Below are 26229 nucleotides of genomic sequence, written 5' to 3'. Positions count from 1 at the left end.
AAAGTTGAGAAAAATGCTGCTAGGAGTTGTGATGTTTGAACTCATCAGCACACATATGCTCAGACAGGTGGGTGAACAAAACAAACGCTTTGTTTTTTCCTTCTTTACTGTTGTTGTACTCCTCATTTGGTACAATCTGCGATTTTACAGCTTGTTCTGACACAAACACTCACTCAGGCGCTTTCATTTAATTTGGCAAATTGTGGGAGGATGCAGCAGCATCTGTGGATATCTGTTATAATCAATAGAATACAAATATTACACTTTGCTCTGACAAATGTTGGAGTTTCAAACCTTTTTTCTTTAATGCAACTGGAAAAAGATTTCAGATTTTTTTCTTTGAAGTGCTCTGTATAGAGGACAATTAAAGAAATCCCAGGCACACTTTTAACAATTAACAATACTTTCATAAAATCTCTTTTAGACACGGGAATTAAAGAGCAGCATATCAGGCCAATCAAAGGATTAAATCTAACTAAAAACTGAACATTATCGACAGGAGAAACTGTTGGGAAATTTCTGAGGAAAAAAAAAGGAAGGCATTTATGAATGGCACATATTCAGGAGGCTTGCCGCTGGATAGCGTAGTGGTAAGACTGCACGGCTTTGGAATGGGATTTGCAAGTGCGATTCCCATCTGAGGTGTCCTAGGCTAGACCCTCTCTACAGACAAATATGAAATATGACAAATATGAAGTGAGGTATTGTGGAAAATTGCCGGCGAAACAAGTAGTGTTGCAACATTTGGAGTATTTAAAAGTAGAATGGGAGGCAGGGATTCAGGAGACACTCTACTTTTGAGATTAGGTTTAACCCTTTCCCTTGTGCTAAAGCATATAGTCATAGCTGGATCAGCTGACCCTGAATCCTCTCTTAGTAACTCTAGATAGGTGTAGGCTGCTGGGGGATTCCCATGATGCACTGGGTGTTTCTTCTTCACTCCCTATGTGTTAATCGACCTCTCTGCATTAAATCATTCTTGGATTAATCTCTTAATCCTGTTAAAAGGGAGTTTTTCCTTCCCACTGTCGCCAAAGTGCTTGCTTATAGGGAGTCATATGATTGTTGGGTTTTTCTCTGTATGTATTATTGTAGGGTCTACCTTATAATATAAAGCGCCTTGAGGCGACTGTTGTTGTGATTTGGCGCTGTATAAATTAAATTAAATTGAATTGAACTGAATAAAGTCATGTAGAATGAAAACTGCAGCATATCGCTCTAATGTTCTGATAAAAGCTGACGCGTGATTTCTGGCATTCTTGAAGGAGAGCTCTTCAAATTGCAGTTGATGATTCGTTGCACGGACCTCCTAAAAATAAACGCCTCTGCGTCTCTACGGAGAACGACCTGACGGTGCATTATGACTCGAATATAATCAATCTGCTGCACTCGCACAAAGTCAAAGTCTTGAACATTGATTAACAGCGAAGTGCTGCTTCTGATTTCATTTCTTTCTGTGGCTGTCGCAGAATCAACTCATCGATTTTCCTCTCCACCTCCTCCCTTTCTTCTCGTTTTTTTCTTCTACTCTTTAACTGCTTGTTTCCTTATGCCTGTCACTCACTCTGTCATACTGTGATGCAGCCCAATGGGTGGTTTAACTGTGTTTAACTTGGTGTATATATGTTGTTTCATTTAGTCTGTAGATGGATAGACTCTCAAAGAACAGACTAACCCGGCCACTGTCGACAAACACGTGTGCAGAAATGTTTCCAACACAGGTGAACGTATCACGTAAGGTAAAAACAGAGATTTATTTCCATGCTCAGTCTTTGCCTCCCTCAGATATCTGTGTTGTACTGACCTGCCACCAGTAGGATTGGGTGTTTATCGGGATGCAGCTCCATCTGCCTGGCAATCCAGGGTCCGTCAAAGTGCGCGTACCACCAGCCCTTCTTCTTGTTCTGGGGGTCCTTGTACTGGTCGCTCGGCCGGATGAACGGGATGCGGAAGTAGCGCTGCTGCCGGTTCATCGCCACCTCGTACTGCCGGGCCGGTATAGGTGGGGCTGGGTTCTGCTGGGCTGTTGATTGGATGCAGAGGGAAATATATTAAAAAAAAAAGTTAGGAGTCTTTCATAAATCAGAGACCATGTTTACATGCAGTAGCCTGGAAAGTGGTTATGGTAAATGTAGCTTATCCTGTTTCCTGTTTATCAACCTGTGCATTAACTTATGAAGCAGAGTAAAGACAGAGATATTTGCAGACTAAAGATAGACAAAAACATGTTGTTGTTGTTGTTTTTAAAATAGTTTAAATAGTTTAGTTTTAAATAGTTTAAAGGATGTTTAAAACTTTAGTTTTTTTGCTTATTGACACAAAAGAAAAGGCTGGAGTTGTATTTATCTGAACTTACTAATTCTAATATTTACAGCCAGTTTCAGTGTTTTAGCTAAAAGCTGCTCGGCCTCGTTAATTATGTAAGAGACACAATAGTGAGTTGCACTGAGCATACAGACATTAACAACAGCTGCCTGAGCACAAATTACATCTGACATTAATCTCAAATTGGACAGTTTAAAGGAATATTTTTGCATTTTATTCAGTAGCACTCCAAACAGCAGCAACCGTTTAGATTAGCATAAAAACTGGAAAAGAGGCTGATCCTGGTAAATAATATCTACCTTCAACCTCCTGTGAATGTCAGTAGATACAGTTTTACATACATTTAATCTGACAAAATTTAAGGTGTTTTAAAGGCACATCTAAAGCCGTAGGGGTGTCATTGGTAGCTTCGTAACCTTCAAGTGTGTCCTTTTTTCTACTAGAAGATCTGGTTACAAGATGCAGCTTCGTGTTTACCAGCTGACATGAAAGTCTTTTAAGGCAAACTTGCATATACCAAATCTGCAATTAAAGTACATTAAAATGCAAGTGATTAAAAAAAGCTTGACCCGTGTTGAGTTTAAATAATCTTGTTCTTGACATCAACGCAGCACTGTAAGTCAGAGGCTGCTTGACCTTGTGTCAGTGTTCTCTTAAACATACTTAAAAAACCGGAAATACTTTGTATCAATAGGTAACTTCACATCTGAGCAGACAAGTATCACATGTGGAGTTCCCCAAGGTTCCATCTTGGGACCCCTTCTGTTTAACATTTACATGCTCCCACTGGCACAGATTATAAAGAACAACAAAATAAACTATCACAGCTATGCAGATGACACACAAATATATATCACAATGTCACCAGGAGACCGAGGCCCTGTACAGGCTCTTGGTAAATGCATTGAAGAAATTAATGACTGGTTGTGCCACAATTTTCTCCAGCTAAACAAAAACAAAACTCAAGTAATAGTCTTTGGAGCCAAAGAAAAACGATTACAGGTCACCAGAGAACTTCAATCTATACACCTAAAAACCACAAACCAGGCGAGAAATTTGGGTGTAGTGATGGACGCAGTTTGACTGTTTTTCTAAACTTAGAACAACACAGTCAGCTTACTATCACCTCAAGAATATTTCAATGATAAAAGATCTGATGTCTCAACAGGACCTGGAAAAACTAGTCCATGCATTCATCTTTAGCAGGCTTGATTACTGTAACAGCATCTTTACAGGTCTACCTAAAAAAAATCAGTCAGACAACTACAGCTCATTCAGAACTCTGCTGCTCGAGTCCTCACTAAGACCAAAAAAGTGGACCACATCACTCCAGCTCTGAGGTCTTTACACTGGCTGCCTGTCCGTCAGAGGATAGACGTTAAAGTTCTGATCTATAAAGCTCTGAATGGTTTAGGACCAAAATACATCCTGACCCAGTATGAACCTTCCAGATCCCTCAGGTCATCTGGATCCGTTTTTTTTATCAGTTCCCAGAGTCAGAACCAGATATGGAGAAGCTGCATTCAGCTTTTATGCTCCATATATCTGGAACAAACTCCCAGAAAGCCTCAGATCAGCTGAAACACTCAGTTTATTTAAATCCAAGTTGAAGACTCACCTATTCTCAGCTGCATTTGAATAAAACACCAAATCCGCACTTTTAAGCTTAAATTTCAAAACTTCATCAATTTTAAATCATGCTTTTTATTTGTTTTTTAATGTCTCTGTAAAGCACTTTGAATCACCTTGTTGTTGAATTGTGCTATATAAATAAACTTGCCTTGCCTAAACGATGGGAATCTCAACACAGGAAGTTCAGACAAAAAGTAAAATCTCTTTTTCCAGCGGTCATCTTCATCAGTGAGTCATCTTTGAAATGCACGTAGAGTCTGACAGGCCTGCACACTTTTTGGATGAAACAAATCCAAAAGGTTTGTCTGCTGTTTGTGAGGACAGCAACCAGCATAAACTCAGGACGGGCTCATATCTGATTGTTGCTTTTGGCTCTCATGCTTAAATTTTACCCTGCGCTTGTCTACGATTCACATGGACTCCTGACCATGAACCTTCTACTGAAATGCTGCTTTATATCTACAGCTGTTAATACACAGGTCAAGGCTCAGGAACAGGACTAAACACAGAATCTCAATTAGCACAACCTGGTCAAATGTTTGATCTCCTTTTCATATTTCCCATTAACCCACAGCATGTAAACATGAAGCCCTGTCTGCCGTACTCCCATTAGGTCTGAACAAAGAGCCCCTGATCTCCATGTTTAAGTGCAGTCAGTGAGTCCTGCTGTTAGAGCTGAGGAGGAAGAGGAGGAGGGTTAGAGATCACAGCAGAGCTGGTGGAAGAGCAAAGAAATCAGCGAGACGTGAAGCAGATGCCTGATGTTTACAAAGGGGTTTGCACACTCGTGAGAAACATTTAAAAAACTATTTGCATCTTTCTAAAAAGTGGAGTGTAAAGTAATACTCTACAGAGATTGAAGAAGCTTCTCTACGTGATAAAGGACATTTAATCTGCAGAAAATCACATTTCAGAAAGAAACTCACAAAATAAAATCTAGTTTTCGATTCACGTCAGCTCGTGTTGATATAAATTGCCTTTTTGTTCCATTTCTAAAGCTGACAAATGGAAGAAAAAGGCAACGTGTTATTTTAAAACTGGTTTCAAACATCTTTAGGTCTGTTTGGTTTTGGTTTTTTGCAGCATTTCAAAAAAAAGGTGAGAAAACCATCTTCGACAAAGCAACACTTTGTTTAGCCGTCACCTACAAACCACCTCAGAAACCAGCAAAACAAACTTCATCTCCAGGCATCAGCAAACTTCAAAAGAAAAACGCCAAAAAAATAGGGGGAAAAAAATCAGCTTTCTTTGTTTAGAAGAAGCAGCAGAAATGGAGGTTTATCCTTCAGAGAGGTACTTGTGCTGAACTCCCTGCTGCATTCACTCGGCCTGTTGATTACTGTTTGTCGTATTTTAGTACCCAAGGTGACTCAACGAGGGGTCGAGAGGAGGGTTCAGGCTTCAAAGCTGACGAACGCACAGGATAGCACTGACAAAGGGTGGAACTGGTTTCTGTGGATGAATTGCTGCACGCTGCCATGTACCACGTATCAATGAACAAACTGATGAGTGACCCGAGTCTCCATCTGCCTTTGGAATCATCAAAGTAAGGTAGCTGACGTGTTCTTCCAGATGTCTTCATTGGGAGCAGTTCTGGAACGTTACAGTGAGAATGAGTCCTCATCATCCCTGGACGACATTGTTGATCTGCCTCCATCTGGGCCTAACCCGGCTTACCCACACCAGATCCATCTCCTTCAGGTCACCATCACAGTTCCATGATGTTTTGGGCCGACGTTCGTTTGTGTTTTCCAGGTGGTGTCCAATTTATGGTGGTAAGCGCACCACGCTCTGGCTATTTGTGATGTTGTAGGGATTGATGTTGTGGTTTTGTATTATAACCTCTGTTCTCAGGTTGCACTGCATTGACTTCTAGATGGGTTGGAGTCTCTGAAATGAGCCTGTAATTATCTAGTTTCGTGCTGTACTGTTCTTGCTGATGAGCCATGATAAGTGACACTCTTTACTTGGTCAGTGGGCCATCGGTAACTGCAATCAGTCCATCTGTGTTGGTTCACTTTGCTTTTGGAGAAGCTGATGTTTGCTGCTGCAGATTAAACCTTTAAGGGCAAAATTCAGCCTGAAAATCCAGATACTTGTTTCAAGACTTTCCACATTTTCTCCTGCTTTATAGAACATACAGTCCAGACATCAACAGCTTCACTTGCCAACTTTAATATTGTTGAAGAGCTTCTTAAATGACTGAGAAAACTGTATTAAAAAACAAAACAAAAACAAAAAAACCTCAGCAGGAACAAGCAATAAAACATGTTCTGGTTTCCTCTGGCTGACCTGACCTTTTTTCCCAGTGTTTTTGAGTTCAAGTCTTGATGACATGATCTACCTCATCTTTAGGGACAATTTCGAATGTATACCTGTTAAAATAAACCTCTTTGGTCACTCAGAGTTCAATCTCCTTGTTGTGCCTTGCTCAGCTGAACAGGCTGTCGTGTATCTAAACTCTTCATTAAGTCTGGAGTGAGGGGAGTGAGCCATCTGCTTCACTGATGACTTCTTTTACTACGTTTCTCTTCCGATCAGCCGGCGTGGCGGCCTTTTCCTCCCGTCACAGCGCAGTAAACATGATGCTATCATACCTCGCCAAACAGAAGCCAACTAGCTTGAAAACCCAGAAAGCCTTCTGTCCTCCTTTCCCTCCCTCCCCTCTTCCTTGAGAAGTCCTTTCTGTGGGAGTATCAATAACAGCAGCCTAAAGAGCTCGCAGGAATATCCTCCACTCTTTATCAAAGCGTTATGGCTGTCGGGCAGGCGAGAGCTGGCACCAGCACGCTGCTCGTAAAGACAAAATGGTGCTTAAAAAAGAAGCCCAAATAATGTCTCAATACAGGCAGCAGTTGCTACGGAAACCCATCCACCATCTATTTCCTACTCCTACCACAGAAAAAAAGTATGTTTACTAGCGAAAGCACAAGCCTGAGGCCAGCAGCAATCCCAGGGCTGAGCGGGAGGGGAGGAAGGGGTTAGTAATGGCGGCGGGGGGGTAAGTAGCATTACACACTAGAGGACCACTTACATGCTGTTTTCACAGGTGGTGCATGATCTGAAAGTAAACATGCCAGGTTACACGTACACACACACAGGAAGTGATGCAACACTGACACTTTATGATAACAGTGATAAATGAGAACATGAGAATGAACACATGAACACATGATCAGACAGCACCGCGCTTCGACATCATGTCTCAGTCAGTTGTTAGTGAGGCGTGTTCAGCAGCGGCAACGAGAAAAAGGGCGACACGGAGGAACGGAGAGTCGGATTTTTACACGTAACTAAACATAAATATGCGACTCATCAAATCTAAAACTTTTGGGAGCTTTAAATCTGCGTCTGCATTGCATCTGCTCCGTAACCTGTTGCACATCACATCGATGCAGAGCACAAGAACATGTACTGCCACATTTGTTCTGCCGTTTCCTCCAGTTTTAGAATGAACCAGTACCAACATGATAGAAACCCCATCGCCTGGTGACAGGCAGCAGGCTCTTATACAGACTACATCTGAAGCTCTACGCAAGCATAAATCATCATGATGGTTCTGTCGACACTCTGGTGCAACACAGCGGTGCAGCACCACGTGTGAAAACTGACACACGTGGTGCTAATGAGTGTGGATGTTAGACAGAAAACCAGAGAGGGGGTTGCTCACGTCAAAGACCCTGGGAGTGATTTGGGGATCGGATATTATAAATACATGTCATCACCTTCACACACGGAGCCACGGCCACCGTTAAAGCCAGATCTTCTGACGGCTGCACATGTCACACGTCCGGAGTCGAAGCAGCAGCAGGACAAAAGCTGCGACTCTCACATGGAGGATGAGGAATAAAAGAGAGTGTGCGTGTGGGGGCTCGTGGACCAATCTGTAGTCTGAGCAGAGCACACAATAGACAGCTCTGAATAAGAGCTCTTTGTCGTCATGACAACTCAACGTGTGGCACAAGGAAATGAGGCGATGGCGGCAGAGAGGTGAGAGACGGAGTCCATTTGCTCGCCTTGTTGCTGACTGACGATCACGGCAAGCTGTCAGCGACCCCGACAGACCGAAGTGCTCGTCTTTATAAAGTCTGGCATTCAAATGAAGACATTGATTGGTCAGAGTCCGGCACGGTGAATCAGTTTCAGATTTTGGAGACTTCAGAGGTTTAAAATCACTCAGAGGAATCTTTAAGGTCAGAGGATCTCATTTATAAATGTGCACAAACCAAATCCGTCTCACCGTTCTGCACAAATCTGAGACTCCTTCACATCCAAACAAAAGTCGACCTGCTACAGACCGTGACACCGAGACCGCGACATGGTGATGGCCGGCTGCTGACAAATGTTATTAGTGGCAAACACTGAAAAAACATTTTTAATATAAATAAAAAAGAACATTTGAATCCTTTTTGGAGCCTTTTATCAAACCGTCGTCACACCTAACTCCCACCTCGTACATCAATTCAATTCAATTTTATTCATACAGCGCCAAATCACAACAACAGTTGCCTCAAGGTGCTTTGTATTGTAAGGTAGACCCTACAATAATACACACAGAGGAAAAATCCAACAATCATATGACTACCTATGAGCAAACACTTTGGCAACAATGGGAAGGAAAAACTCCCTTTTAACAGGAAGAAACGTCCAGCAGGACCAGGCTCAGGGAGAGAAGGGCGGTTACTGTAGAGCATCTTCACTGCTGACACACTTTGAGGTAAAGGTGTTTCTTTGTGTGAAATGGCACTGTAGACTTAAACAGCGAGCACATGCCTGTTGATTTAGAAAGACTCCCTTCCACACACACAGCAGTAATAATAATACTGCGCGGTGAACGTTTTAATGGCTCCTGAGGTAACGTCGTGTCACGGCTCTAAGAACGATCCATGAAAGAGGCCCGATGTGTCTCAGCCAGCTTTAAAGGAGAAAGCTAAAAAGGGAAACGAATATCTACACACCAACACTGAGACCAGCACATGTGTGCTTTCATCTTCACGCGTATGTGACCTCTGACCTGCAGGCTGTTCAAGGCTCAGTGTGTTTCTCTCTTCCTGTAAAGCTTCGGGTTGTTTCCTTCTTTCAAGTGTAAGTTTAAACATAAGAGAGAAAGATTAAATGGATGAGAGACCTTTGTGGCCACAAGGTTATACAAAAGGAGTTAGAAGTGTTCAAAAAATGTTTTTGAGGTACTCTTGAGCAAAACATTCAACGTCAAACTGCAAACGAAACAGCTGTTTTTGTACCGAGTGCATGAAAAATGCAGAAAGCGTTTCACTCGCTGTGGGAAAAAACACAAAGAGACAGTTCCAGAGGAATAAACGCTGCGGCGCCTGTCATACCGTAGTCGGTGACAGATTTTGGTGCTCGCTGCTCTGTCTCGGTGTTCCTCTTCTTGTTCTTTGACTTCCAGGCATGGTAAACTTTAAGCCGGCGGTGGAACTCCTCTCTGCAGGCAGCCAGCAGCTCGATGTCTGGAGGAGACAGGATCAGAAAATCAGGCAGAAGAAATACTGACAGCTTCTGCAACTAAATTTCAGAGATGTACATCGATTTGAAAACTGGAGAACCTGAAAGAACCGAGAACGTGGACGACTCTGTGTAAAAGTCATATTCAAACAGAACCATGAATCTGACAGGAGTCTGAAACCCGTTGTTGTGGAAAAAGCAGTGCTGTCCTTCCGATTTCATCAACTCCACCATTATATTTAATAATAGTTAATAACAACATGCACTGAAAGCTCTGGTGATAATTACATATTGAAAGTGGGTGGTTCTTCTGCACCGCTTTTCTACTCGGAGCACTCAAACTTTACACAGTTCGCCTCATTCACAGTTTCACACGAGCACTTTTTTGCGGCTCTTTTTATTTAGGTGCTTACTAGCTGACATTCAAACACATTCAAACTCTGATGCATCAGAGACCAATTTGGGGCTGGTATCTTGTCCATGCAGACTGGAGCCGACAGGGATCGAATCAACAACCTTCTGATTAGTGCTGGCTGCACATCTTCCTCCAATCAGCCACTGAGTCATCAGGTTTGAGTTTAAGTCGGTGTTAAAATCCGAGCTCTGTGCTTACTTAAGTGGGGAAACCGTTTCTTCACTGAGCTGGCTTTCACTGTTTCTGTCATGTTGAAACACCAAAGAGGGCGAACACAAACTGAAGCAGCGCACGGCAGACCTTTTCTGTGGATGTCCGACATCCCGTCAACCGGGCTTAACTTCTTACTGCATAAACACAGAGGCTGCAGTGAACCAGTTGCTGGGAATCCATATTAAACAGAGGTTACCTGAAAATTAAACTCCCTCATTCATGTTTTCTTGAGGCAGCAGATGGTGTTTGCCTAAAGGCTGTATCAAATAAAGGGATTATAGCCTTTTAACAGGCAGACACAAGTATAAGGACGAGTAGCAGCGACCATAAGACGTAGAAGGTCACTGAAATCCGGGCCTTGGATGGCAGACATGACAGGCGCAGTGACAAGATCGCCCTCAGTGACTTCCCCGCTTGTTTCCTAAGCATTTAGGATGAGAAATTCTCCACAGGGTTAAAGGGCAATCAGGTCCATGGCCACTAGTCACCAGCTGTCAGAGAAAGCACTGGGTGAAGGCTTTATCTGTGGCTGTAGATTTAAATTCTCCAGCTGGGTTTAGGTTACCTGATTGCTAACTTTTTGGAAAAACAAATCTTCTCTGTGGATTTTTATGTACATAGATGTTATTTATGAACTTTTTAGGGTGCAATTATACAGCTCTCTATGTCCACAAACCTTTGGCCATAAAAAGTACAGTTTGTTGACAAAAAAAAAACCACATTATTGAACCGTTAAAACTCACATAATTAATATTGGCAGATGGACCAACTTTAGTTGATTCCCCCACACACGGCGCTGATGTTTATCTCAACATAATCAATGCAGTGCGCACGCCCCGAGAGAAGACAGGCAGCAGCGTTAAGCACACATTTCATCTGGACGATTCAGATAAATGACTTCAGTAATATATAAAGAAAGAAAGGAAATAAAGAAAGAAAAACACACACATTCAATTTATCATCCAGAGTGCGAAGGCTAACAGCGAGCAATGAGATGCATAATGCACACTAAGTGCTTAGGTAACGTCAGCCGAACAAAATACACTTTGGAGACATGCTCCGTTTGTTGAGGCGAGCGGAAACCTCTGCAGAATACGCCGAGTGTCAATAGGCCCTCGACGCTGGACTGTTTTATTCTGCTGCTCGTGATGATCCGTGGCTGTGGACGTGATCGCATCAGTATGCGATCCCCTCCTCTGTCTGGGGAGGTGAGTGGCCTGTTAAACGCTGACCGAGTCATTCTATGTGTTTATATGCGGCCGCCCGCAGGCGACTCTCAGCACATTCATTTCAGAGAAGCCGGCGGGCGTCGACCCTCCTTGTCCCAGTCCTCCACGCTTCCTGCTGCGAGGATAAGGACAGGTGATCTCTGAGGTTAAACTGAGAAAGAAAGAAAGGAAACAGGCAGATATTCTCCTCTTGGCTGTTTTCTTTAAGTTTAACTTTCTTTCATAAGTCAAAATCAAAATCAAACCAAGGATGAAAGTTTCTTCGTCCACTATCAGAGTCCCCTGATTGGACGTTCCACCTCCTGTACATTGAGATAACGGCTCCAGGGATGGAAGACATGTTTAGATATTAGATAAAGAAGGAACTGCTTTGTGTATTGATGACAAAAGCTACAATTTTACAGCCGCCCAACTTAGCAGTAACACCTCAAACGGGGTTCTGAGGCTTATTAGACCACTTTCTTCCTATTGTCCAGCTTCTGGTAGCCTGCTGAGGGGCAAAGCCAGCACCTATGGCCTCTTTATCCACCAGTTGGTATGGAAGCTGAAGAAAAACTGGAAGCCTATTAAGTCAAATAATTTCTGAATGGGAATGCCCAAACACCTGAGACCAGCTGTCAGCACCGTGGTGGAGGGATGATGGTTTGGGCACCTTCCAGTCACTGAGTGGATCATGAACTGTATATCAAAGTACTCTATAGACACATGAGGTCATCTGTGCCACAGATAAAGCTTGGACCAAACTGGGTCACAGAGAAGAACAATGTTCCCAAGCAAAGCAGCAAATCTCCAGGAGAATGTCTGAAAAAGCAAAGAATCAAGGTGCCCCAACAGTCCGAAGTCCAGACCTCAACCTGATTTAAATGCTGGTGCAGGACCTTGACAGAACTGGACATAAACAAATCCCTGCAGACCTCAATGAACTGATGCAACACTGTAAAGAAGAGTGGACCAAAGTTCCTCCACAAAAATGTGATAGTTTGATTTTTTTCCTCACAGCATTAAAGGGTAAAAATTTGGCCTTTTAATGTTAGAAGAACATTCCTGCTCTTGTCCTTACAGCTAAACCAGAAAATCAGCCAGAGCAGCAGTTAAAACCAGCAGCCTCGCTGCTATCATTACATAGTAACTGAACATATTGCTTAAAAAGGACCTATATAGACATATTATATCTGTATTTGTTGCCTTTGGGTCTCTTTCCTGTCTGTGCAGGTCCAAACATGAAATCACACTTTTTTTTTTCCTCTAACATTTTTAAATTATATAACAACAATTCAATAACAGTCAAAATGGCACAGGTAACACATTCTACATATTTTGGATAGGATCATCAGCCGCTTTTTAAATGTCAGTGTAAAGGTTGAGTAGGTTCGACACTCTGATATGTTACAGTGATATCACCTCGTACTGAAATTCTTCTGTCTGACAAAGCAGATGTACCTGCTACAGCTGTGGTATCATCACGATGAGTTTGGCTAAAAGAGTTGTCCTCTGTTCTGCTCGACCGGCAGTTCACTCCCACACGAGAGAAGTGGTCATAAAATGAAGCGGCGTTTACAAAAATAAAATTAAGTGGTGTGGAAAGCGAGCGGTGGCAAACAATTCTGTCAAAGCTGCCCATTTGCTGGAAACAAGAGGAGTGAACTCTTCCCTCAGAACAAACAGCCTTTACGACCATTTAGCTATTCTCAGAGCGAGGGTAAAGGAAGACCATGGGGTCGATAAAAATAACAGCGGTCTGTCTTCTTAGGGAGTGTGAATACAATCAGCAATTCCCATCAGTGTGCCTGTCATCGCACCTTTAAAGATCAGGTTTCTATCCGAGCACGCTGATAATAGAAAAAAGTTTAAAAATAAAAAAATCAAAGAGCTCATCCTCTGAGGAGTGTGAACATTCTGAGAAAATTAGGATTTTTCAAGTCTGTCAGTCAAATTGAGCCATTTTAACCCTTTAAGACCCTTTAAGAACCAAGTCTGCCAGAGCTTATATTATATTTTTACATGTTGTAGTGCCATTTTTGGGAGCATTTCAAGTTGATATACATCAATACAACCATTATAGCCCAAATGTTAATAATATGTCTGCATTAAGTGCATAGTAATTACATAAATTGCAAAAAAGAGCAATAAACTACAAAAAAAATTAAAATCGTTTTTATTTTTTAACATATATTTGTAGTTAATATTTGCAGTAGAAATTTAAGAGGTTTATCCCTCAAAACTGTAAATACAAAAAAGTTGCACAAAATAGTTTCCCACCACAGGAAATTTATTTTGAGTGTCTTCATAGTTTTCTTTTTGAAATACACCAATTTTTATATACTGCAGGAAAAACGAAAAAAAATATTATAATGCAAATTTGCAAAAAAAAAACCCAGCATATGCATCAAAATAAACTATTTGCAGCAGTGCAATATGAGTCCTAAGCATCCCAGAAACAACATAGAAAGTCATAAAGTCAAACATAACTTTTAAAAACATCAGTATAGGCTCATGAGGCCCTGATGGTAAAAAACTACATTTCTGCAAAATGACGTCACTTCCGGTTTTGGGCAGGTCATGGCGGACATGCGATGGTTTGCGCTGATGGACGTAGGAAGTGTTACAAACAGCTGATCGGATCAGCAAAGCGTGTTTCTGGAATATTGTTTTTGTTGCTGCAAGTGCTTTTTATGCAGTTTTTGCAAAGCTATATGTGGAAGGAAACTGTGACCTAGGACAAGCTGATGGCATAAGATGTAAGTACAACTCCTCCGGTTTCATATGCAAAAAAAATTATTGTGCTAGCTTACGTGGTTGCAGTTCTACCGGGATTTAAAAATAGTTACGCAAAACAGAGCGTGCCCACTCTGACCGGCTTTAAAGGGTTAAATATATTTCGCCTCACAGCAGTGCTGGAGAAATGTCTACCAGATCCATTATTAATCCTCTGAGGACCAAGAACAGTGACTTTAAAAAATTTAAGGAGAGTCTGCTCAGTTTCCAGAAGAAGTCCATCACAAAAGTAGCTTTAAAGTACCAGTGAGAACAGAGGAACAGAGAACATCAAATTTAAGGAAAATGAGGACATAAAGGTCAGAGTTTAAGATAAAGTTTAGGAATTTTAGAAGACATAACAATGGATATTACAGGTTCATTAAAATCTAAAAGGTTCAACCTCTGGGAATATGAATATACACAGGAAATATGTCCATTACATATTAATATTTCAAGGCAAGGTAAAAAAAAAAAAAAGAAAAAAAAAAAGCTTATTTATATCATTTACAATCTTAATCTCTAATCAGACAGGCTGAAAAGTTGGAGTTGAAAATCACAGATTTCTGGTGATAAATTATTAAAGAGATCTTATTTCGAAAAACACTTCTTAAAAGGCAAAGTCGGGACTTGATTCTCCCGACAGAGCAAAATGCACAAGGTCAATGCATGAAACTAATTCAGCTTGAATGTGGCACCAGGGTGAAGCTCCCACTGTGTCCAAAATGGGAAAGGTTCATCCTCTGGGAACATTAAGGTACTTAATATGTGTACTGTCAGTTATCTGAAAAATTTCCCTGCAGCTGTCAAGCATCAACCTCTGGTAAGTGGTTCATCCTCTGAGAAGCTTGACTATCCAATAAAAAAAAAAATTAATGAGTGAAAATTTGTCTTTGTAACCCACAATGGCACGTAGAATGTCTAGTTTATGCTTGGGGAAGTGTGGATAGCCATTAAATAATGTCAAACAATTATCTTTATTGGAAAACTATCAGCGCAACAGTAAATAAGAAAACACTCACCACATGAGGTATTGATGGCGTCACGCAGCTCAGCATACTTCCACTTGCTCAGCTCATACTTCTTGGTGCCCGCAGCCGCCTTGGAGGCCTGGACCTGCGGACCTCTAATACAGGAAACAGAAGAAGGATGCAAGAGGTGAGCGACAAAGACCCACAGCCGGGAACTGTGGGGGACCGTCAGCAGGTGATCATTTCCACCGACACCACACCGGTGAGTTTACTGAGGGGGTCGCTGTTAGGGTCATTAAAGGACTGTGCCATGCACCCAGTTGGATTCTTCATAGGTTTTCCATCCATCCATGATATAAAAGTCACAAATTTATTAGGGAAGAAACATTTACGAGTTGTTCTTATTGTGCGTATTAGTCAATTATTTATTTATTTATTGGCCTACATGGTTACCTGCCTCCAATCTACACTGGCCCCTTTACATTGTTTGAGTATCTGACTGGGCACCGGGTTGGTTTCTGTTATACGGCTCTTAAACTTCCATCTAGGGTTTCCCAGAAGTCTCTAAGAATTTGAAACATGATAGCCATCTATAGACGCGAATTGTTTCAGCTAAATATTAAAGGCTTATTGTTGTCAGCAACCCAGTAAAGAAATCAAATGATCAAGTCTTTGTTCAACGTACAGGATGGGATCATTTATCTCAATCTTAAAATACTGAGACAAACTTCAGTCATGTTTCAGATTTTAAAAGTCCTGAAAAGAAGCTCTTTGTGAGAAATTCTGGATCAGGTCCATTGAACTGAGGTTATTAGGTTTCTCTAGCTTGTACAGATATTAGATTAGTTAAAGTGGTGACTTCAGAGGCAAAGGATGATACAAGACCTGCAGAACATTCATTTATAAAGACCTGAAATTCTGTAATTAATGGTTTTATTATTATCTGGAACTGATCTGCTAATGCTTCATAGTGTAATCTGTAACCAAGAATGACTTAAGTTGCCAGGTTGTAGAAAAAACCCTCATCCAGCAATAAAGTTTGATTTCCATTTTAGCTTTTGAAAGCCTCCAACGGGCCTGTTCGACCATTAATCTTCAGTAGAGGAGCCGCAGGTTATCTGGACCTAAATCCCATTTATAACTGCACACTTGATGGATTATTGCGAGGATCAGATTTTAATGATTTCTTATTAACATTTATAATTTTGGGTCCTGGAGATAAATTATCGCACAGCCCAACAGCGGCATCTCAGAAAAGAAAAATAACGCGGGGAAAGGTTTTCTACATCCAGGCAACTCAAATGTTTTCTTCTTTTTTCTGATGTGTGAAGCATAAGTGGGACAGTTATTGATCATTAATGAAGTTATGGTGTACAGCAGTTTGGTTCATATTTCAACCGTTTGCAGTGAGACATGGCTCACAGGCGCTGAAGCCTGGAGGTAGATATGTTTGCCCAAAGCAATGATGAAAAAACGGCTGAATTGATGGAGATGAACGGCCTTAACTTTTGCACAGAAGTGATGACAAACCACGATTTGTTGGCTGGATGTGTTCTGTAACGCCTGATTGTGACTTGAATAGTTCATTAGGGTGCATGGAAACACAGTCAGTGACGCACCCCACACAGTAAACTCCACCCAGGTGAAAGTCACCAGGTGAGACAGGAACCAGTTTTCCACGAGGAACAGAAGCAGCGCCACGTTATTTAAACAGCTGCTGGTTCATTATGAACGTCAGGGTGAGGAGGACTGAGGGTGTCAGACAGCAGCGTTATAAAGAAGGAGAGGACCAGAAGAAGAACAGAAGGTGTGAGTACATCATTAAAATGCATGCTGTTTCAGTCTCCAGGAAGCCACACAGCACCTCCATTGTGCTGGCGTGTGGCCGCCACAGCGTGACGGCTCGCTCTGTTAAATTATGAATGACCGTTTGACAGCAGAGAACAGCAGCTACCCTCCAGCTGCTCGCTCCTCTGCGGTGCTGCTGACAAGCCTGATTATTCCGTGACCGGGATTTGCCCTTTTTAGAACGCCGGGAAGTTGGAGGCGGGACCCCGCTGCTCCTCTAATCCTATTGGATCTCATGTTTAGCCCGAACTGGGCCTCGGACCCGGGGTTGCTGACCGTGTCTCCACAAGCAAGTGGTGACTTTGGCGTGCTAAGCGGCCAAGCGCTGCAGTCACCTTCTGCCCCCGCTTCCTGTCGCCAATTAACCGCAGACAGGCGAACACGGGAAGCAGGGACTGGCACGGCTTCAGCTGACATCACTCATTCACAGCAGCGGGGATGCTGACGGGAACACGGGCAGAAAACAGCGTATGCTTGCAGTAATCTGACGGGACCGGCAGTTTAACCTGCTATAGGTTAAAGGTGAAAAAACTCTCTGTGGTGGAGTTTCAGGAGGAAGAATTTGAACTCTACATCTCTGTTAAAGTCATGGCTTTACATTTTTGGGCAGTAATTCACTGGAACTCGACTTGCTCCTTCAAAGGAGCATGTGTTTCAAATTGTGTTTCAACTGTGTTTCATCTGCAGAGGTAATTACAGAAAAAAGCTGTTTGTGTGGCTGAAGACAAAGATCTGGAACTCTGTACTGCATGCTTTCCAGCATTAGGATCAAAAGGTGGACCACCTGAGCAGCACCTGCCGGAGCACATGCACTGTATCCTTATCTCATAGGTCCAGGTTTGACTGTGCTCTCGGCTGTTTGCTACGCATCACCCTCCTTTTAACATCCAGTCAAAGACCAAAGAGAAAAACCTTGAAGGAGATTTATTCGGTTCATTCCCACCTCCATGTTTTTATTCCTGGACTCCAACAGAGCAGCCCTTTGGTTCATCCTCTGTTTGTAACATTTTAGCTCCTCCCACTTTGAGCCAACTTTGGCTGCCCCTCATTAGGGAGTAAGTGGGTGGACTTTCTAACCATATTAGACATATCGCGTCTATAACATCTTGAAGAGGCAATAGAAGAAAAAAAAAAACTGTTGGAAATAAAGCATTTGGACCCTGTTTTAAAACAGCGCTTTGAGAGAAAACAAACTACTTTTTTATGCTTCCAAAAATCCAAAACATCTAAAAAGGTTTTCTTAGTAAATATTTTTTTTTTAAAAAACTAGAAAAATATTTACATTTCCAAATAAATATTATTATCATTAACATATCAGGACAGTAAAGATGCAGAAATTTAGATCAAACTAATTTTGTCTTTGAAATGATGAAATGAACATTTCAACGTTTAAAGCTGAGCTGGACTTTTAATAAGTAGCAGCATATAATCCTCCACTAACTCTGCATTGTTCTGAAAGTTACAGCTTTTATCTGTAAAATCTTAAAAACAGGAGCAGCTGGAGCCTCTGCGGCGGCCGGGCGATGGAGGCGGGAAATAACAGCTGGGTGACATTTAACGGGCCGCGGCGTCCCAGTGTACACGGCCGACTTTCAAAATCACAAAAGAAAAATAAATCATGTTCTTTACAGTGGAGGCTAAACAGTTATTATTAACCCTTCTAATCAACACTGTTCAATTTACTTTTGATCATCAACAATCAAAAAATGATTCAGTTTTAGTTTTTGTTCAATTCTCATTAAAATTTTCTATTAACTTTGATCAAAGAGTGAGTTGATTGGTCATTGAGGTGTGATCCACACAGACGGTTTCTACCCACCGAGCCAGAAGTTCGGACATTTCCCTCGCCATTTCCTCCCTAAAAAGCACAATGTTAGGATAAACTGTTAGTATGCTGCCGAGACATTTACTACTAAATACTTCATCACCATCTTTTTCACTAAACGGGGACAGCAGGTAAGTGAAAGGAAACCAAAGGGAGGGTTAAAAATGAAGAAGAAGGAAAAACAGAAGTTGGTGTTCATGTACTTCGATTTTCAAACAGCTGAATCTACAACACGACAACACTCGTTCACACTTCTCGTAACGTCACAGATGATCAGAAACGGAGGAGACGCTCACGCTACAGTCACACTGTGTGCAGTGATCATGTGATCTCGATGCCTTTAAAGACCGGGAGCAGGTCTGCAACCACTCAACAGTCAGTCTGCTATTGGTCTGGAACTGAATGTGTAATGTGATCAATAATAACTGGGATAAATCTGGGAATATCTTAAGTCTGTTGCTGTTTGCATACACAGAAATTCAATTCTTCTGCTTTCACACAGGAACATAACCATCCGAGTGGAGTCTTCTGTCGTTGCACACAGCAACCATCTAAAATCCTTCTTAAACTGGTCTAAGAGTGATAAACCGGTATCGGTTGGAGACATTACTGGCTACAAGCGAAAGTTCCTTTAAGACGGGAGGAGCATGTGATGTAAAAACTAGCAGATCGAACATGCAGAGCTACCTGCTGGGCAACGTCGCTGAATGAAGGAGCAGCTAAAGGTAGCTTTCTGTTTGGAGACAGGTCGACTCCCATTAGGCTGAGACATCACATTCGACCAATTCTTTGTGGTATTTTCACTCTAGTGTGACAGAGACGTTACTTTTCCTGTTTGTTACAATTAAACTTTCTTTTTGTCCACATTATAAAAGACCAGGGCGGTCCCTACGGTGCCTACAGCTCGGCTTTCTGACTGCAGACGCTCTGAAGCCTGCGAGCCTGTAGACCTCCACCTTCATCTGATAATTCTTCTCATTACCAACATGATAAGCCTGTGCACGGACGACCTCGTTCACTTCAGAAACATGTATTCATTATGTCGTCTCTGGTCACACGTTTAATGGTCCGAGCCTCCTCCTGGGTGCGAGCCATTAACGACGCTCCTGTGATGTTTACACGAGTCCTTATTAGGCATTAAACGGAGGAAGGTGAAATCAGGCAGGAAGCAGCTGCTGCAGTTAAAAGAAAGCAGAAAAGGCGCAGCGGGCGTCATTATGTGGCCGCTGAGCCATTAACTAAATGTACGCTCTCACTCCACGCTGAGTCCAGAGGTTCAACTGGCAACAAATCAGAGGCCACGACAGTGATGCCTGCACTTCCTTCCTACTCAGGTGCCCTGGAGCCATGAGAAGATGAGCTTAGCTTAGAAAATAAACGACTTAACTTCACAGTTATTGAGCATGAAACGTGACGCGGACAGCCAGTACAGCTGCTCTGAATCAAAACGCACACAGCCGACGCATTTAAGAGAATTTTAACTTACAGAAGACAAAAGGAGAGAAACAGGAAGGCAGGTGAGAGGAACGGGAGGAAGGAGGCAAGGATGCCAAAGGAAAGGAGGTGAGGGAAAGGAAACACTACATGTTTAAGTTCATAACTGACACTTTAATGTCTTTCATTTGGATCTATGAGCTCTGACACAGACTGATGTGTAGAAACAACCACATACAGGGCCTTTAACTCACTCGCTCTTCTCCAGACATCTCAGGCTGTAAATCGGCTGTTTTCTCACACAGTGAGGTCAGGCGTGTTTGCGCCCTCACACTCTACTGACATCCCAACTTGGTGCTTCATGCACGTCAAGCTTGTTTTTAAAATCTTGTGTTTTTAAGGGCGGTTCAGCTTTTAGTAGCTGAGACCCACTGCCGAATGATTTATTCGCTGCTTTAACTCCCTGCACACATTCAATTTTGTGTCGTTTCATTTTTTCGCGACTGCAGATGATTCAAAATGAAGCAGCTAAGCTTCTAATGAGGTGCGAGTCACATTCACAAAAGGCTCGGTGACCACACAGGAAGTCACCGGGTGAAGCAAATGTTTACGGATGAAGTTAGAGGGTCACCTCGGCAACCGGAGCCAGGAACGTCCACAAACTACTTCCTGAACGTGAAACGGAGACCTGATTTTAAACCTGAGGCGTCTGTGGATCAGCTCCACAGCTGATCGTGGCTCTTTAAACTCCATATTTGCCTCCAGGTCGCTGTGATCATCTCACAACTACTTCTCTCCTTTGCCGTTTTTGTAGGTGTTAAATACTTACACTTAAAGAAAGACATCCTCCAAGTATTATTCTTCTAAAGTCATATTTTTATGTCCAGATAAAACTGATCATGGCAGCCCTGCTCAGAGGTTTGAATGTCTGCCTTTGATTCTTTTGTCTGCATGTCCGTGATGACTCTTTTGGTCAAATCTACATCTTTAACACTAATGCATGTGCAGGTTTTACTCTGTGATGTGGAGAACAGAACCCGAACAGAGAGGCTGGGTCTACACGGCAGATCCACCTGCAGTGCAAAGCGCTGTGATGCAGCGCTCTAGGGAGGTCAAACAGTTTGATGTAGCCACTAACAAAGCCGAGTCACGGCGTGAAGCATCAATTTAAACTTTCAGAGAGACTCGGTACACGTGTCGCTTCAGGATAAGTGAGAAGAGTGATCGAGGCCAAGGACACACCGAGTGCTTTATGTCTGGATTCGCCGCTGTGAGCGCACAGCGGTGGCGCACGGTACCCTGAAGCTGTCTGAGGCGTGTGGTGTGACAGGAAACCTACATGGTCAAGCTCTTGAGCTTTGGGAAGGCAGCAGCAGCGGCGGCAGCGCTGTAAACAGAGGATTACAGGATTATAACGGAGCAGCAGAGCACAACATAACAAAGCAATCAGGGAGGCGAAGGTGATTCCTTCCCCCGAGGCTCATCAGGAAATCAGTCTCCTTCCAAATTGTGATCTGAGGACAGGCCTCAGATTCATCAAACTCCTGAAAGTCACACCACAACTAATCTGGACTAAAGCCTGCTTTCAGATGCATCTTGATGGTCTGGAGGTGAAGTAGAGGTGGGGCTAGAGAGAAGAGATTTTTGCACATTTAAGTTTTCGTTTCTTTTTTTGTACAGAAGATTAAAATCACCTGAATTATCTCTGGATGTTTTATTTCATCTATGCTGCAATAACTAGCAGACTGACCTCAGCTGGCTGTGAAAGTCACTTCCAAATCAATTCTCCAGTTAACCTTTGACCTCTAATCCATGTATGAAGTGTGACTAATTCCTGAAATGTTACTGCACTGAAACTTAAAGTCTGAAATTGAACCACATGACTGCAGATCTTCAGCGATGAGCGACGTGTTTCTGTAAGAATCTTTGTGACCAGCTTTTTTAAAATTATCCTTTAAACGTGTGAGTTCTTAAAATGTTATTATTTTGTGCATTAAAAAAATGAGCTGAAGCTTCTGCTCCCCCCCCCCCTTTGTTTGGTAATTATTCAAGTTTCTTTTTATTTCTTTTATTTAAAACTGTGTAACATCAAATATCAATATCCGTATATATCAATGAAAATACACCAATATTACTTATTTATTAAAAGTAATAACACTTTTAGCGTTTCCAGGTTTATAGCTTTTGAATTATTTAAATACAGAGTATAGATCTGAGTCATAATTATATTTATCTGTCTGATTGTGTTACCTGTAGGTGTCTGCATGTCTGGTACACCAGTAGGAGTGCATGTTTGGAGTATTTTACTTCTACTTTGTCTCTTTCTATGGCTGTAAGGTCGTAACCCTCAGAAGTCTGATAAACCTGAGCCTGGATCGAGTTTCTGGTGGGTGAGAATCAAACCTGGTGCTCATATCTGGATTTAAATGTAAGTTAATAAACGTCACAGTGTTCAAACTGATGCCTCCGTTAGCTGGAATCAGAGGGCAGAGCCGGGCTGACAGATTGTTACAGCATGCAGAGGGTTTGTTATGGTTTGAAAGGTCAAAGGTCAAGTGTGTGGGAGTGAGGGGGTTAAATTAAAGGGTTAAGAATCGACGGGTCTTACGCTGATCGCTCTGGGGACGATGGAACTGAGGAGCCGTTACTGAGAGGAAAAAACAAACAAAAAGAAAACAAAGAAGAAAAAAATGATTAAACTCAGGATCAGAGGGAAACGATGGTTTCTCCAGGACGAGTCCGAGCGGCATTCAAAGACGTCTCCGTCCCGTGAAGATGCATCGCAGAGGGTCTCCTTAAACTCAGGCTTACCTGCGCAGGCCCGAGTCGTTGGCCACCTCCTCGGGGATGAGCTCAGCCTCGCTCTGGGCGATCCTCAGCGCCAGCTCCCTGTCCCTCCTCTCCTGCTCCAGAACAGCCTGCCGAGCGGCCTCCTCCTCACGCTCCGCCTGCAGCTGCAGCTCCATCTCCATCTGCACACACACCGAACACACACACACGCTCTCGTTCAGTCGCAGCACACCTGGCGCATCTCCGCCGCAGTTAACATATGTTCACGACTGGAAGCGCTGCTGCAGCCAGCTTTCAGTTAACTTTCTGAATGCTCCCACTTTGTCAACCATCTGCTGGTACAAACATGTCTGCCAGCTTCGTTGCGGCACCGCTGGCGTGCGATGCTGCATCAGCGCAGGAAGGTTCAGCTGCTCATGCATGCAAACGCTTTCAGCTGCAAAACATCAGAAAAACTGCAGCAGCACACAAAACGACTAATTGCTATGTTCACCTGGTGCGGAGACGGGACTCTCAGAGATCAGGAAAAATGCCATCTGACGTCCGATGGCCTGACAGGATGGAGTAAGGCGGAGGCTCATGCAGTTACAGTGCTGAAGGTAAATATGCAGCAGTGACACAAACGCTAATAGATCTCAGCTTCAGCACTTTATTCCGCTCGTGTCAGCGAACACACCGACTTTTCATCAGAGACTTCTCTGATGAACCAGAATCTTCTGGTTGATTTTCATGGTTTCACTGCAGCTTGGAGACAAGTTTGAGAGTGTTTGCAGACCAGGTCCATACAAACTACAGATGATTCTGGCAACTTGCTGGTTTTTGCAACTGATTTCACCGAGCAACCTCCAGCCACTTGCCACTGACATTGCTGATTAACATCAGCAAGCAGGATGCGAATTTCAGAGTCGTGTCATTCCGATGCTGAATAAGAATGAAAAAAGTAGCATAAGCATAGCACAAAAACAGGAAACCACTTCTTGCTCACACCAACAAACATGCTAACATTTAGGCCTTCTAGCCTTCATCACAGCTCCTCCGAAGCATCTCTGACAAATTCAGTTTCAGGTCTTCTCATCCAACATTCCCATTATTCCAGGGTTTTTCTGTGCATCTCCTGGTTTTGCAGTTTCTCCCAGATATCCTCCATCTGCATGAGCCTGAAACTTGCTGGAAAACGTGCCTCAGTGAGTTTTGTCTGCACAGACACGCTGAGACGCTGCATTCATTCAGCTGTGTGCTGTCAAAACACAGAACGAGGAAGACAAACACAAATCAAGCTGTGTGTGCTGCTCTGTGGGTGCGTCAAACATGGGTTTTCTTTTTTTTTGGTGTTCAGTTAATAATAAAAATAATAATCAGTTCAAGCTTCCAGAATTAATAACTCATTATCGAAAAGTTGTAAAAAACAAACAAACAAAAAACCTACAAACAACGCCTGTTTTTAATCACAGACGATTTTCATCAAACCTGTCCGAGCTCGTCCATCAGGACACTCTGAACCCGTCTGCAGGGAAACAGGATTTAGACGGCGCAGCGTCACCAAAATGACTTCACACATTGCCGGCCTCCTGCCGGTTATCACAGGATTGCAATTTTATTGAAAAACTATGGAAAAATATTTAAATCATTAAAATAATGACTGCTTTTAGTCTTTTTGCTGTAACATCAAACCAAAGCAAATTATTTTGACCTTTACAGAGTTTATTTTGATTCCTTAGTGCATGTTCATCTTTTTTAGCTCCTTTTATTTATAATAATCAAAATAAATTTTATTTTGTCATCATCGATTCACTGAAGCCATTCTGACGTATGTGTGGGCAAACCTTCCCAATCTTCAGAATAAAGAAAGATGATGTCATCTTCTCTTGATTGGACGATCATTATGAAGCTTCGATTAATCGGGCAGCCGTTCGTATCACTGCTCAGTGATAACACAGTCCAATAATCACCGACTGAGCTGCTCATTAAAGCAGGAACAAGGGGTGGCAAACGAGGGGCGGCGCTAAACTGGATGATTAATGCTCTGGCTTCCATTTTCCATCATGAATCAAGGGAAACGGCTCCTTGACTGGCTCAGGAAGGTTGCAGGGATCTGAAGGCCATCACTTCATTAACTGAAGTTCATCTTTCTTTAAGGTGTGGACGAATTCTTTAACCTTCACGTTTTCCACGCGGTAACTCCTCTGTGAGGCCGCGTCGCAGTGCAGCAAGTTTTGTTCACATGAGGCCACTGCGGGAATGTTCTGAGTTTAGTAGCTGCAGATTTATCCGCAATACTCATTTTCATTTATTACACAGCTGCCTTTTGTTTATGTTCCTGCTTCATGGTGAAACATTTGAAGGTTTGAAGCCAACAGACCACAGCTGGATTTTTAAATGCGAATGCAACAAGTTGGATTTAAGAGTACTCCACATGCTGTTTTTAGAAAAAAAAATTGTTTTAGTGTTTTTCGGTTTTGGACCGATTAAAGTGCACACCTGGAGAAAAACCTGAGGAGCTGCAGAGGAGAGGCTGATGTCTCTGTTGCTGAAAAATGAAGCCAACACTGAAACAACAAAAGGTGCAGTTTCTCTAATGTCCACTTGAGGCTCCAGCAGCGAGTCCCGCGTTAGCATGTCCAGCATTAGAGCAGAAATAAAAAGGTTCACAGCCTGCTGTAAAAATCAGCTTCAGCCTCTGTGAATTGTTTCCTTCTTTCTCACAAACCTCCAAGGGTTTGCTTTTTTATAAATCACCTATTTAAACCACACATCATCAGTGCCCGGCTCATATTGCATATAAGCAACAACAAAAACAGAAGAAAAGTCTGTGACTGTGTTTATAATGTGTGTGTATGAAAAAACACAGATTTAAGTCAACTTACTTCTGATTGGCTGCCCGTCATAAAAACAAGGTTTGAACAGCAGGTGGGTGGAGTTTCAAGGTCACTGCCTGTACAATGACACATCTGATTTGATCCACTGCGGATCCACTGCATGCCAGTTTGACCAAATTCTGACCAACAGCAGAGGAGCAGCAGTGATCTCTGTGGACTGTGGACGGAGGACGGACGCCTCGCTGTGTCGAGCTCATCGATCCTTTGACCAGCTGAGCTAAGAACAGTGACACAATGGCTGAATGAGGAGCAGAATGTGCTGCAGTAAGACCCCTTTGATTTGACACTGATGGGTCATATGGTCTCAGCATGTCACTTCTAAACGCTTCACATTCAGATTAACGACCCAAACTTCACGGCGTAGAGGATCCTGAGGCCCGATAAACTCGGCAGCGCGACTCGTGAAAATTCTGAGCATTGCGAACGTACTGAGAAGCCCAACAGCTCCAAG

The 26229-nt window shown here is 42.7% G+C and overlaps 1 protein-coding gene across 5 annotated transcripts in view; it reads right to left on the bottom strand.

The window, feature by feature from the left end:
- LOC146502145 (unconventional myosin-VI) overlaps nucleotides 1-26229 on the bottom strand; it is a 154823-nt gene that overhangs the window by 5085 nt on the left and 123509 nt on the right. Inside the window, exons 28-35 of one of the 5 annotated variants that reach the window (XM_085133606.1) lie at nucleotides 22924-23084; nucleotides 22721-22759; nucleotides 21452-21499; nucleotides 18673-18711; nucleotides 15057-15160; nucleotides 9297-9428; nucleotides 6992-7018; nucleotides 1805-2023 (exon numbers count right to left, since the gene is read on the bottom strand). In XM_085133606.1, coding sequence (XP_084989732.1) covers nucleotides 1805-2023; nucleotides 6992-7018; nucleotides 9297-9428; nucleotides 15057-15160; nucleotides 18673-18711; nucleotides 21452-21499; nucleotides 22721-22759; nucleotides 22924-23084 — 769 coding nt within the window. The remainder of the gene's footprint in view (nucleotides 1-1804; nucleotides 2024-6991; nucleotides 7019-9296; nucleotides 9429-15056; nucleotides 15161-18672; nucleotides 18712-21451; nucleotides 21500-22720; nucleotides 22760-22923; nucleotides 23085-26229) is intronic. The other 4 variants (XM_085133608.1, XM_085133609.1, XM_085133610.1 and 1 more) reach the window with 4 other exon arrangements.

This window comes from Neolamprologus multifasciatus, chromosome 15 (genome assembly GCF_963576455.1).
Source record: "Neolamprologus multifasciatus chromosome 15, fNeoMul1.2, whole genome shotgun sequence".
Taxonomy (NCBI): domain Eukaryota; kingdom Metazoa; phylum Chordata; class Actinopteri; order Cichliformes; family Cichlidae; genus Neolamprologus; species Neolamprologus multifasciatus.
The sequence above is the reverse complement of the archived record's forward strand: the minus strand, read 5'-3'. Positions and strand labels throughout refer to the sequence as shown.